Source organism: Lampetra fluviatilis, chromosome 70 (genome assembly GCF_964198595.1).
Source record: "Lampetra fluviatilis chromosome 70, kcLamFluv1.1, whole genome shotgun sequence".
In the NCBI taxonomy this organism is placed as follows: Eukaryota; Metazoa; Chordata; class Hyperoartia; order Petromyzontiformes; family Petromyzontidae; genus Lampetra; species Lampetra fluviatilis.
This window is the reverse complement of record NC_136344.1, coordinates 4,791,300-4,805,725: the sequence shown is the minus strand read 5'-3', so window position 1 is coordinate 4,805,725 and position 14,426 is coordinate 4,791,300. Positions and strand designations below refer to the sequence as shown.

The 14,426-nt window shown below is 47.0% G+C and overlaps 1 protein-coding gene across 3 annotated transcripts; it reads left to right on the top strand.

Annotated features, from left to right (window-relative positions):
• Window positions 1–5,398: 5,398 nt before the first annotated feature.
• Window positions 5,399–11,486, top strand: LOC144952788 (uncharacterized). 3 transcript variants are annotated; one of them, XM_078883260.1, is made up of 4 exons: window positions 5,399–5,746; window positions 6,046–6,099; window positions 6,334–6,421; window positions 8,788–11,486. In XM_078883260.1, exon 4 carries the CDS (start codon window positions 8,798–8,800, stop codon window positions 9,977–9,979), a length of 1,182 nt encoding a protein of 393 aa, XP_078739386.1. In that variant the 5' UTR covers window positions 5,399–5,746; window positions 6,046–6,099; window positions 6,334–6,421; window positions 8,788–8,797; the 3' UTR covers window positions 9,980–11,486. The 3 variants fall into 3 exon arrangements, with proteins under 3 accessions (XP_078739386.1, XP_078739384.1, XP_078739385.1); XM_078883258.1 differs by having other exon boundaries at window positions 5,403–5,746; window positions 8,713–11,486; XM_078883259.1 differs by lacking the exon at window positions 5,399–5,746 and adding an exon at window positions 5,792–5,808 and having other exon boundaries at window positions 8,713–11,486.
• Window positions 11,487–14,426: the final 2,940 nt, after the last annotated feature.

Here is a 14,426-nt window from a genome sequence, read left to right as displayed (position 1 = left end):
GCGAAAGCTTACATGTCAAACTCCAAATATGTAGGCGCCAGGGTCTGGATCGGGATCGAACCCGCGACCTCCTGCATATCAGGCGAGGAATATGTCATCACACCACCGTGGTGCCCCTTAAGTAAATAGATAACGTATATTACTTAAAACTGTATAATCACTTCCCAAGCTCCGGAAAGCCAGTAAAACTGTGGTGGCTGGGTTGGCCACGATCGCCACTACTTGTAGCTGGCAGTACTATCTCAGGCCAGTAGAGAGCGGAAGGGAGGCCGGATCGGCTCAACAATAATGATGCGCAGTTGGCCCTGGGCAATCCCTGGGGGGAAGCATCGGGACCAACGGTTGGGACCCCAGGCCCCCGGAAGGGGGCTGGGGGATGAGCTCATTCTCCAGGACCTTCGAGAAAATTCTGGAAGGGAGGCGTGGTCAGGGGCGGAGTGAGCCGGGACCCTGTATATAAGTCAGGGCTCTGAACGGCTCGAGTCAGTATCGTCCAGCTGAAGAGGACTGAACATCTGAAGCCCTGAAGAGAAGACCCCTATCGGCAAAGCGGAACCCCTGTCTTGGGTGAGGCTGGAGCTGTACCAGTGAAGCTCCGAGCTTATAACCAGTGAAGACGTCGGTGAAGACTCAAGCCCTGGCAGGGTAGCCGTAGGAATAGCCGCAGAGGCGAGCTAGCATATCGGGTGAAGGGGCCGTGTTATCTCTTCGTATTGTAGCTCGTTGAGTTGTTAAATTGATATAATAAAGGTGTGGCCTCTAAGTGAAAGTTCCCTCCAGTTTGTTACCCACTACAAAACAAATACAGTCCCAGATCACACTTAGGCAACAGACAGTCCCTCAATAAAATTGCATGTTACAATTTAACTTCCAATACAAATCATGTTAGCAAATGTGACTGCATCCAGCACGAATCTTCACCCGCCCACTCACCCCCCCACTCAACCTCTCCCCACTCACCCCCAAACTAACTCTTCCCCACTCACCCCTCCCAATCAGCCTTCCCACTCAAACCCCCACTAACCCCCCTACAAAGGCTCTCCCCACTCACTCTCCCACTAACACCCCCCACTCGCCCCCCCCCCCCCCACAAATCCCTACCACTAACCCCCACCACTCACCCTGCCCCCCATCACCCCCCCAATCACCCACCACTCACCCTCCCCACTTACCCCCTCATCACTCACCCTGCCCCATCACTCACCCCCCCATCACTCATACCCCACCACTCACCATGCCCCTAATCCCCCCCCAATTCACCCCCCCCTCACTCACCACCCACTCATCCCCCACAATTCACCTTTCCCCCACACACCCACCTAACTCACCTATCCCACTCACCCCTCCACTCACCCCTACCAATCACCCAACCCACTTACCCCCCAACTAAATCTGCCAACTCACCTCCCCCTCCACTCACTCCCCAGTCACCCCCCCCCCCCCCACTTACACCCCAGAGGTCGCAATCGGGTACCCCATACACGTGCCCTATCCGATACCCGGCTACCCGTACCCGGCCGGGTACGGGTACCCGTTTTCGACCCTGGTGCGGCCGGGTACGGGTACGGGTAGCCGCACGTGACTCACCCCAACCAATGAGTGAGAAGGCCGTGAGTCACTGGTGAGTAACCGTTTGTCACTCATTTCCCAACGTCTTGTCTCTTCTCACAATTCAAGTTCCTAGAATCAACCCACCCGCGCCTGCAATCGGGTACCCGTACCCTACCCGATACCCGGCTGGGTACGGGTAGCCGGGTATCGGGTAGGGTACGGGTACCCGTTTGCGACTATGGTGCGGCCGGGTACGCGTACGGGTAAGGAATCAAAACCCGTTTGCGACCTCTGTTACACCCCCACTGACTCAGCCCTCAATTAACTCTGCCGCACCCACACCTCCGACTCACCCCTCTACTCACCCCTGACCCCCGAACGAACTCTGCCCAACTCACCCCCCCTCCCACTCACCTCCCCACTCACCCCCCACCACTCACCCTGTCCCCACACATAGGCCTCAGCAAGGTAAGGTAATTGACCTTTTTTACCGGGTAAAAGGGTAAAGGTGTCGACATGCCAAGGGGTAAGGTAAAGGGTAGGGTAAAGGTAGCTCGAAAGAATTACCCGGTAGGGTAAAGGTAGCGCGGAGTATTACCCGGTAAATACGGTACCTTGTTTACCGCTAAAAGCTCCGTGGCGCAGTCCATGGCCTCCATTTAATAAGTAATATTTTTAAAAAGTTTTTAAAAACACGCTTTTATGAAATGTGCTAGTAATGGCAAAACTCCACGACTCCAGGAAGTATATGAATCCAGGAAGTGGCCCCGAAGCTTGCCATAACGTAAGGGACCGTGGCCAATTACAGCCAACGTCAGTTGACCGTTGACAATAAGATCCAAGCCGAAACATAAAATGTAAAAAAGAATGTTTAAAAATCTATTTCTTATTTTTTTTATGATAGAATACAGTATTGTCATTCGTATGAAACAAGTATACGAAGTTTGCAGTCGATACCACATTGAGAAGTGGGTTAAAATTGAGTTACAAGATTTGAGGATACAACAACGACGAGTTCAAAGATAGCGTGTAAAATTGTAATCGAGAGTATTCTATATGTATATAAAGCGCTCTACCTAGCATTTACCGTTATAAACCTTTTTCATGTGAAGTACACCAGTAATTACCCTGTAATCGGGTAATCTGTACGGGGTAAGGGTAAAGGTAGGCTCGTTGCTTTTTACCTTTTACCTTACCTGCTAAAGGGTATAAGGTAGGGTAGAGTGATTGTATTGTGGTAAGGTAAAAGGTAAGGTACTTTTACCTTACCTTGCCGAGGCCTTCCCTCTCACCCCTACTACCCCCCGCCCCACTCCCCCTGCTCCCACACCGTTACCACCCCCCACACACCTCTTCCACTCACCTTCCAACGAGCTCCCCCCAATCACGACTCTCACCCACAACCCCACTCAAACCCCACTCATCCCCCCAACTTACTCCCACTGACCCCTCCAACTCACCACCCCACGCTCCCCCTCTCCTCTCTCCTCCACTTACCCACCACCACTCACCCTGCCTCCACTAACCCAGCCCCCCTCCCGGCCTCCCCGCCACTCACCCCCCCACTCACCCACCAAGTAACTCTGCCCCACTCACCCTCCCTTCCACTCACCCCCCCTCCACTCACCCCCCCTCCACTCACCAACCCCTCCCCCCCTCCACTCACCCCCCCTACTCACCCCCCCCCCTACTCACTCTCCAATCACCCTCTACCCACTCACCCCCCAACTAACATGACCCCACTTAGCCTCCCCACTCACCCCCCCCCCATTCGCCTCCCCCACACTCACCATTCACCCTGCCCCCCCCACTCACCCCTCTACACTCACACCCCCCACTCACCCGTCCCCCCACCTTATACTCCCCTACCACTCACCTCCCCCACTCACCCATAACAATCACCGCCCCCACTCATCCCGTCAACTCACACCCCAACTAAATCCGCTCACACCCTACTCACTCCCCTCATTACCCTCTCCCAAATCACCCCCCCCCCCACTTACACCCCCCGCTCTCACCTCCCACGACTCACCCAACCCTCCGCCACTCACTCCCGCTGCCACTCACTCGTCACCACTTCCTGCCCCCAATCACCCCCCCCACTCACCCCTCCGACTCACCCCCTACTACTCACCCTCTCCCCACTCACCCCCTATCTAAACACGCCCACCTCCCCCGACTCACCCCCTTATTCTCCCCCCCTCACCCCTCCCCCACTCACAGCCCACCCTCCCCCCCCACTAACACCCCCCACTAAAACCCCCCACTAACACCCCCACACTCACCCCCCACTCACCCTCCCTCACACCCCCCCCCCCCACTCACCCCCCCTCACACCCCACTCACACCCCCCACACTCATACACCCACACTCACCTCCCACTCACCCCCCCCTCACACCCCACTCACACCCCCCACACTCACACCCCACCCACACCCCGCACACTCACCCCACACACTCACACCCCCACTCACACCCCCACACTCACCCCCCACTCACCCTCCCTCACACCCCCCACACTCACCCCCCCACTCACACCCCCCCCCCACTCACCCCCCTCACACCCCACTCACACCCCCCACTTACACCCCACTCACACCCCCACACTCACCCCCCCCCCCACTCACACCCCACCCACACCCCGCACACACCCCCCCCTCACACCCCACCCACACCCAGCCACACCCCCCCACTCACACACCCACTGACCCCCCCCACTCACCCCTCCCACCCCGCCGTTTCTGGGGCACGCGACTCCCCGTGACGTCATCGGCGCGAGACGCTCCTCGCGTCGGGGCTCTGACGCTCGCTCTGACGTCTCTGCTACTACTACAGCTGCTGATGTCTCTCGTGTGAGATCACCACCACCACAGCTACTACTACTACAGCTACTACTACAGCTGCTGATGTCTCTCGTGTGAGATCACCACCACCACAGCTACTACAGCTACTACTACTACAGCTACTACTACAGCTGCTGATGTCTCTCGTGTGAGATCACCACCACCACAGCTACTACAGCTACTACTACTACAGCTACTACTACAGCTGATGATGTCTCTCGTGTGAGATCACCACCACCACAGCTACTACTGCTACTACTACTACAGCTGCTGATACTACTACTACAGCTGCTGATGTCTCTCGTGTGAGATCACCACCACCACAGCTACTACTGCTACTACTACTACAGCTACTGCTACTACTACTACTGATGTCTCTCGTGTGAGATCACCACCACCACAGCTACTACAGCTACTACTATTACAGCTGCTGATGTCTCTCGTGTGAGATCACCACCACTACTACTACAGCTGCTGATGTCTCTCGTGTGAGATCACCACCACCACAGCTACTACTATTACAGCTGCTGATGTCTCTCGTGTGAGATCACCACCACTACTACTACAGCTGCTGATGTCTCTCGTGTGAGATCACCACCACCACTACAGCTACTGCTACTACTACAGCTACTACTACTGCTACTACAGCAGCTACTACTACAGCTGCTACTACTACAGCTGCTGATGTCTCTCGTGTGAGATCACCACCACCACTACTACAGTTACTACTACTACAGCTACTACTACAGCTGCTGATGTCTCTCGTGTGAGATCACCACCACTACTACTACAGCTACTACTACAGCTACTGCTACTACAGCTGCTGATGTATCTCGTGTGAGATCACCACCACCACCACTACTACAGCTACTACTACTACAGCTACTACTACAGCTGCTGATGTCTCTTGTGTGAGATCAACACCGCTACTACAGCTACTACTACAGCTACTGCTACTGCAGCTGCTGATGTATCTCGTGTGAGATCACCACCACCACTACTACAGCTGCTGATGTATCTCGTGTAAGATCACCACCACTACTACAGCTACTGCTACTACTACAGCTACTGCTACTACAGCTACTACTACAGCTGCTGTTGTATCTTGTGTGAAATCACCACCACCACTACGACAGCTACTACTACAGCTGCTACTACTACAGCTGCTACTGCTACAGCTGCTGCTGTCTCTCATGTGAGATCACCACCACCACCACTACTACAGCTACTACTACTACAGCTACTACAGCTGATACTACAGCTACTACTACTACAGCTGCTGACGTCTCCCGTGTGAGATCATCACCACCACTACTACTACAGCTGCTACTACAGCTGCTGACGTCTCCCGTGTGAGATCACCACCACCACCACTACTACTACAGCTGCTACTACAGCTGCTGATGTCTCCCGTGTGAGATCACCACCACTGCTACAGCTGCTGCTGTTGTTGTTGTTTACCCAGGCGCAAAGCCTCGCCCTATGCCTTCTTTGTCTGTGCATATCAATGGAGAGAATAAATATAGCAGCTGTGTAAATCGATGTACAGGTTGTAACATTACAAGGCGGAGGGGGGCTTAGCCGTGCGGGCCCTGAGACTGCTGCCTCTCGGCTGATTTTTTTTTAAATTCTCGTTTTCGTTTGTCCTCAGGCCCCCTCTGTTTGCTGCACCTCGCCGAGGAGAGACTCCGCGCATTCCACTCTGGTCAGCCCACAACGCAAACCTCGTCCCACGGCACAATCGCGCCGGTGTCTATGTAACTTTAATTTACGTGACCGACTCCTTGTGTGTGTTTTGTTGTTCTGATCTCTCTCTTTGCCTCATTGCTTTTACGTACAGTTTGCACTGCGGATTGGTTGTGATACAACGGAATAATGAGCGGTATTTTAGAACCGCAGGAGGAGGACATCTGATGGGCTATCACGCTCTTTTTCACAGATGTCCAGTAGTGACTGAGGGGGTCCAGCAAGTTTCCATCAACAACAAACAATACAGACAACCATATGGTGCCACAATAGAGACAAAGGTAAGCGAGTCATGATAAATTAATGTAAATAAAGTAGTTTTTTTTTTTTGGGGGGGGGGGGGTTAGATCGCGTAAGTATATAAATGTGTCGTTAAAACCCACCACCACCCGACACAGGCCTGGTCTTCACCTGATGACGGCTGCTTGCGTTGTGGCAGAAACGTCGTGAGAATTATTTTGTTTTATTTTATTATTTTTATTGTTTCCATTCTACATGACTTTACCGAAAGAACCAAGAAGATGAATCCCTGCACTCACGAAAGCTTTAAATCGAAATTTTGTAAGGGTTGTCACGTAAACAGAACGTGGACAATTCGTCACTAGTACAGCACACCGGTTTGTTGGAGAGCCAAGCCACAACATGTATATACGCAAATATTTACGCGATCTAACCCAAATAACAAAAAACTTACGTATGATATCGGTCGCGAAAGCCTACGTGTTAAAAAGTATACAGTACAAATTGTACGCACATAAATTCCCACCGATTTTTCCACACCAAAATGCAAGCTTGGGGCAACGGAGCAAAACTAAAAAAACTGAAACATTTACAATGTGGCGCCTACCCCACACAAGGCTGGCCTGCAGCCCTTACTGCTGCTGTTATCGTCTTTGGTGATTCTCGTGTAATTTGCCTTCATCTCATAATAAAAGTTTTTGGATTAAATCGCGTAAGTGTAAATGTGTCGAAACTCTCCACCACCCGAAACGGCCAATCAGTAACGCCAAATAGTTACTACTTCAGCCCACCGGTGTGTAAAAACGTGAATCCACAACATTTACAATCTGAGTACGACGTTTCGCTGGTAATTACATCCAGCATCTGGCAAATCGGCCCGATCTGAAATGTACTCGGATTGTATATGTTATGGATTCACTCTTCAACACACCGGTGAGCTGAAGTAGTAAGTATTTGGCGTTTTGTTTATGTTACAAATCTTTTACTGATTGGCCGTGTCGGGTGGTGGAGAGTTTCGACACATTTATACTTACGCGATCTAAAACTAAATCCTTTATTTAATTATGAATATTGGTCGCGAAGCCTATGTGTTAAACTTTTCTACGTCTGTCTGATTACTTGACCTCGGTCAGTCTTAAGACTAGTCCAGCAGTGCTCTGCCAACTTTCGCGGTAGAGGTGACGGTGTTTTGCAGTAATCCGAACCAGTTGAGTCATTTGCAAATCCAGTTTTTTCTTTTACAATGTCATGTTTGGCCAATGCCAGTTTCAGTGGATTGTTTGGTGAGGTCCCGTTGGCAGTGGTTGTACAACAAGCACATGCAAAACAACTAACATTTGTAAATAACACTGGCCTTATTTGGATAATGTATGTTGAACTTTTTTCACACCGTGCCAAAGAGCCCTGCAACTTTTTGTAGTACAGGATCAACGATTACCATGTGTTTCCCAATTACGTATTTTTAGAGTAATTAAAAAATAAATAAAGGGTAGACAAAAAGTAAGCACACAATCTTTATTTTAACGAATTACACAGGGTTATTGTCATCTTAACTGGATGTAATTACCAGCGAAACGTCGTACTCAAATTGTAAATGTTGTGGATTTACTCTCCAACACACCGGTGGGCTCAAGTAGTAACTATTTGTTATTTTGTTTACGTGACAAATCCCTTACTAATTGGCTGTATCGGGTGGTAGAGGGTTACGACACATACTCACGCGATCTAACCCACAAACCTTATGAATATTGGTCGCAAAAGCCTACGTGTTAAACTAATCACGTATTAAAACGCGTAACAAATCAGATATCTAGGGTTATTTAATTTAGTTTAACAAATGTTCAAACTGACTGCCATTAACATTCTATCGAGATATAACTGCTCAACCCGATCTATTAATGCTTTGGTATTTGCATTGTCCTGTACTGCTCACCTTTTGTGGCATTGTTCTTTGTTCTAACACTGGTGAGGCAAGGCCAGAACGAAGGCTGTAGCTCTGGTGTAGGCCAACCAGTTCCAAGGATAATGCGTACATAATTTTCAAAGCATATTTGTTTGCATGCTTTACCACAAACATGATGTGTAGGTGATGCAGACTCGATGTCTTGCAATAATGGATGTCTCTTTGGTGTTTTAACATCTTAACACCTGTATTTTTGGGTCATCCCATATATACTGGTTTTAATTCTTAATCCTTATACACATCGGTGTAGTTTGCAAGTAGTTGTTTGGGTTCAGCAGTTTAATCTATGCCACCCTTTTGTTCATCAATGAAAACAAGTTTTTACAGGTAGTAAACTTTATTTATATTGTGTTTAATATATATCTACAGAATCAATCACATGGAGCAGAGAGACTCGACACAGCCTGGAATTAAAAGGCACCAATGCGCCCTTTGTTCATACAGCACGGATCAGATGGGCAATTTGAAGAAACATCAGAGAACACATACTGGCGAGAAGCCCTTTAAGTGCACTGTGTGTGGGAAGGCATTTAAAGATGCACGATCTCTGCGTATTCACCAGAGAACACACACTGGCGAAAAGCCCTTCAAGTGCACTGTGTGTGGGAAAGCATTTACACGGTCAGGAGATCTTGACAGACATCAGAAAACACACACTGGCGAGAAGCCGTTCAAGTGCACCGTATGTGGGAATGCATTTTCACGGTCATCACATCTTGACACACATCAGAAAACACACACTCATGAAAAACCTTTCATATGCACGGTGTGTGAGAAGGCATTTAAAGATTCAAGATCTCTGCGTATTCACCAAAGAACGCACACTGGAGAGAAGCTCTTCAAGTGCACTGTTTGTGGGAAGGAATTTCCACGGTCATCACATCTTGACAGACATCAGAAAACACACACCGGCGAGAAGCCCTACAAGTGCACAGTGTGTGGGAATGCGTTTACACGGTCATCGCATCTTGAGACACATCAGAAAACACACACTGGTAAAAAGCCCTTCTTTTGCGCTGTATGTGGGAAGGGATTTTCACATGCAGGATCTTTTCATATTCACCAGAGAACACACACAGTTGAGATGCCCTTTAAGTGCACTGTGTGTGGGAAGGCTTTTACACAGTCAGAAGATTTACATATTCACCAGAGTAAACACACAGGTGAAAGGCCGTTCAAGTGCACTCTGTGTGGGAATACATTTACACGGTCATCACATCTTAACAGACATCAGAAAACACACTTCGCTGAAAAGCCCTTCAAGTGCACAGTGTGTGAGAAGTCATTTTCACGTTCATCACATCTTAACAGACATCAAAAAATGCACACAGGCGAAATGCCTTTGACGTGCAATGTGCGTGGGGATGCGTTTACAAGGTCAGAAGTCCAAAACAGTCAAGAGAAGACCCACACAGACTGGAATGGCAAATCCACAAGTGAGAGTCAAAGTGCTGCAGTGACCCCATCTCTTATTAAACAGGAACCAGAACAATATCCCCCCTTTTCAATGTGGCCAGGAGTGAAGGTGGAATGTGAAGAAGTGAAAGTAAAATGTGAAGATGAAGATTGGATTCCAGGACCTGACCTCCAGTTTGATTGCGGCAGCATGAAGCATGAGCAGAACACACACTGGTGAGAATTCATTTATACGGTCAAAATGCCGAAACAGTCATGGGCAGATCCACACGAAGGCTAGAGAAAATCTTAAGTGCAGCAATGAACCAAATGAACTAGAGGTAAATCCCCCTCCCCTTACAACGTGGTCAGGAGTGATGTGGAATGGGAAGATGAATATTTGGCTCTAGGACCCGTGGATGGAGGCAGCATGAACCAGGAGGATTCGGCCTGTGAGGGAGAGATGACCCCCAGGAGTTTGTGGATGTGGAGGTGTTGATGTGATTTACGGAAAAAAACAATAGGAGCGCCCTGGACGCGTGAAGTGGGGTCGAGGAAGATCTGTAACCAAGAACGTGACCCAGAGAAGCTCCATCGTGTTCACGTTATTCACAGGCTTCTCTCCCTACAAGAATGCATGCAACTGTAGGCGTAATCCAACCAGTGAAAGCTTTCAGTAAATATGTAATTTCAGTGTAATAATGCAATATTGTCGATTTGCAAAGAAGTAGGGTTTATTTTTCGTAATATAGAAGTATAATTTTATTGTTATGCATGACACGATTTAAATTTTCTGTTAACTGTTGAACATTACCATTAAATTGGTTGTCATATGTGGCTTTGCCTTTCTGCAATGCTCCCTCTTTTACACATTTATTTTTCAGATTTCTTTAACTTCACACACACGGTATACTCGACACAACATACACATCCACCACACGCACAAATCATACACGTAGCATACATATACAGTGCGCACACAATACAAACATTCACAACAACTGCCGTTCACCACTAAGTGGCGGTGATGTCACCAAGGCGCTTGTGCCAGTCGAAGTGAAATTTGAGGCCACGAGAAATGTTGAATGCTCTGGCCGGAGGTCACTGGGCAGAACCAGGTGCCATGGGTTGATTGCAATGACTGGCCGATCAAAATCAAAATATGTATTCATAATGGATGAATTCGATGAGCTATAAAGCTCTTTTTTGCAGATGTTAAGTAGGGCCGGTTCAGACAACAAATAATAAAAAAAACGCAATAGGAGTGCAAACTAGCATCATCACAATTCATTAGCACAGGGGTGGGGAACGTCTGGCCCGTGGGCCGTATATGGCTCGCGAAACCATTTGGTCTGGCCCTGCCAATGCAACCGCAGGCGGGGACTCGAAATTCAATAAATCTAGGAGCAAACCTGGAAAAGCAGTTGTGAGTAGCAACATCAATACCAGCGAACATCACACGCCTCACCAAAGAGAAGCAGTTCCAGCCATCACATTAGGGGTGAGTTAATTAAATGTTTGACGAAATATAACAGGCTAATTTTTAAGTTGATAATTTTGTATGGCCCGCGAATTATTTTATAAATATCCAAATGGCCCTTGGCAGAAAAAAAGTTCCCCACCCCTGCATTAGCAGATAGCCCGTAAGTGGCCACTGCACATTTTGTCATTTGTTTCCACTTACCTCTCTTGTGCCAATATGCACATCCTTATGGCACCGATCTCTTGTGTCAAGCCATTCTGTTAGGTCTTCCCTGTTAGGTCTTCCTCTCTTTCCTGTTCCTTTAATTTATTCCGAACAATACACTTTAAATTTTCTTGTTCATCCTACATATGTGTCTAAATAGTGGCAGTTTATTTCTCATCACTGCCTGCATCAGGTCTTCTATGTTCAACCTTTTTCTTCTATGTTAGTCACTCTTTGGGTCCAGCTTAGATGTAGTATCCTACTATATCAATACATTTCTAGTGGCAATATCTTATATCTATCTTTTTTAATGTTCAAGTCTCGCAGGCATACACAGCTGTACTGAACACGCATGTTTTAAAGTTGTTCAGTTTATACTTGTAACTTTTTCTTGCTTGCAAAGTATAGGAAAGGTAAACAAATAACTTCAAAAACATATTTAAATGAATTAAACTTTATCTTGCCAGGTAAAGCCCACTGCACTAATCGTTTCTTTCCACAAGCGACCTGGCTACAAATGGTAGCTCAACAAAGTGGCTTATGTGGAAATATATGTGGAGTAAAATAATCTAAATGCATCTTCTTGGTTCTTTCGGTAAAGTCACGTAGAAGGGAAGTAATAAAATAAAATAATAAAAATAAAACATAATAAAATAATTCTCACGACGTTTCGGCCACAACGCAAGCAGCCGTCCTCAGGTGAAGAACATGTCTGTCGATAAGACAGAGTCTGAATGACACGTCCTAGGCTTGGAGCGTCTATTTAAGCTGGGAGGGAGGAGGAAGAGCTTCTTGACAAAAATAATTTGCATATGAAGAGGAATTTAGCATATTTATGGGAAATGCAGGAATGCGACTAGTGCTACTTGTGAAATGCGTAGGAGGTGGGCGGGCGGTTTTCAAAGTCATATTATGCCCATGCGTTATGCAGGATTAGCAGCATCAAATAAAGGGAAGGAATGTTAATAGTATGTAGCTGCAGTAACTAAACAACCACGTAAAAATCTAAAGTATAAACTACATAGTATAATCAGTATGCTAAATATACTCTCAATAAGCTGAGCTATTAACCGTAAGTAATACATTACAATTCTAGGTCGCAAAAAATATAATATGCTTCCAGATAAACTTTTTAAACTTTTTCCTTACATCACATGGGTCTATCCCGTACTATATGCTGCCATAGACAAACCCAACATTAAATTGAATACTGTATTACTATACACTACCCTATGTCTTAGAATAATACATAGTGTAATATTACACTGTATTATTCTACCCACCCAACTGTATACCACATTGCTGTATATTCACTATACAATTACGATACTATATATTACCTTATACATTGTATTAAACATTACACTTTAATACTATTTATTATTATACAATATGCTATACACTATACCATTGACTGTCACGTGAAAGGTACTAAGAGTAAGCAACAAAATATGTCAATGGGAGAGTGGTGATAGGAAGCTTGCAGCGGAGCAAAGAATCCATTCCCTGCGGAGATTACAAGATATATAGTCAATGTCAGTGAGTGGAACGCGGTCTGAAAGTCACTGTAAACGTGGACAAAATCAGTTAAGATCCTAAATGATTTATTATGTCCTTCCAATGATTGCTAAGCCGGAATCCATCTTCTCGGTTGAAATTGTCTCTGTGTTTGTATATGTGGATCGCCTCATGAACGAATCTCTCATGGTAGCCAGATGGCTTGCAGAGAACCTCTGTCTTGGAGAAGTCAATATCATGTGAACCCACTGAATTATAACAGTGATCTGCCATGGCTGAGGTGTTTGTCCTGCTGTGTTTCAAGTCTGCTTTATGTTCACGGATGCGGTCCGAGACATGTCGTTTGGTTTCTCCAATGTAACTGCTACCACAGAGGCAACTTAGTTTGTAGACGCCAGGGTACTGTATGTCTGGAACCACATCTTTTACAGACGGGACCAGATCACGGATTTTATGTACTGTGTTGAATCGGACCTAGATCTTGTGTTTAATCAGGATTTTGGAGATCTTTTTTGTGACCCCAGCAATGTAGGGTAAGGTGATGGTCTTGAGAGGCTCCTCAACAGGATCCTTCTTGATGGTTGGAGTGATGGCTTTGCAGATTGTGTAGTCGGAGTAACCATTAGCCTTAAGAGCTTGGCGTACGTGTTTGAGTTCACTGGCAATGTGTTCCTGGTCGGAAATGCATTGGGCTCTATGGTATAGAGTCTTGATGAGGGAATTCTTCTGGGATGGATGGTGGTGGGAATCCGGTTTTAGGTAAGCATCCGTATGGGTGGCTTTCCTGTAGACAGATACTTGTGTTGTGGTTATTGCAAACATGATGCCTTGTATAAAGGTGTCCGTTTTGTACCAGTTTAAAAGGGTAAAAACCTACTACTATATTTTTCCACCAGTAAAAGAGGTCTCAGTGTAAATGCTTACCCCGAGCTCTCAATACTCTGATATTGCACTGTGTTTGAGTTGTACGCCTTCTGGTGTCATCTGGTCCAACACCAATGGGGACTAGGCTCTAAAGAAAGCCGTCTCTGGTGTGGACCAATCAACTTCAAGGACAGTGCATATTATTATCATTATCAGAGTTGCTTCTTTTTGTTTGCATTTTTGACTACTTGTGTTGTAGTTATTGCAAACATGATGCCTTTTATAAAGGTGTCAGTTTTGTACCAGTTTAAAAGGGTAAAAACCTACTACTATATTTTGCCACTGGTAAAAGAGGTCTCATAGTATCGATACATTTTTAAGAATCAAATTTACAAATCACATTTGCCACGTATTGTGTCAACTTGCTGTGTTTTAGCTGCCCAGCGCTCTGCTTTTTGTGTGAACGTCACTGTCGTTGGAGGGCGACTGCCTCCAATTACCCAGTCGTGTCCTTCACGAGCCTCCTCCACAGAGGCCGATCTTGACTGTCTTCGGCAAGTCCACTTAGCTCCACATCCTGTACAGCATCAGTCCATCGCTTCTCCAGCCCGTGCCATAC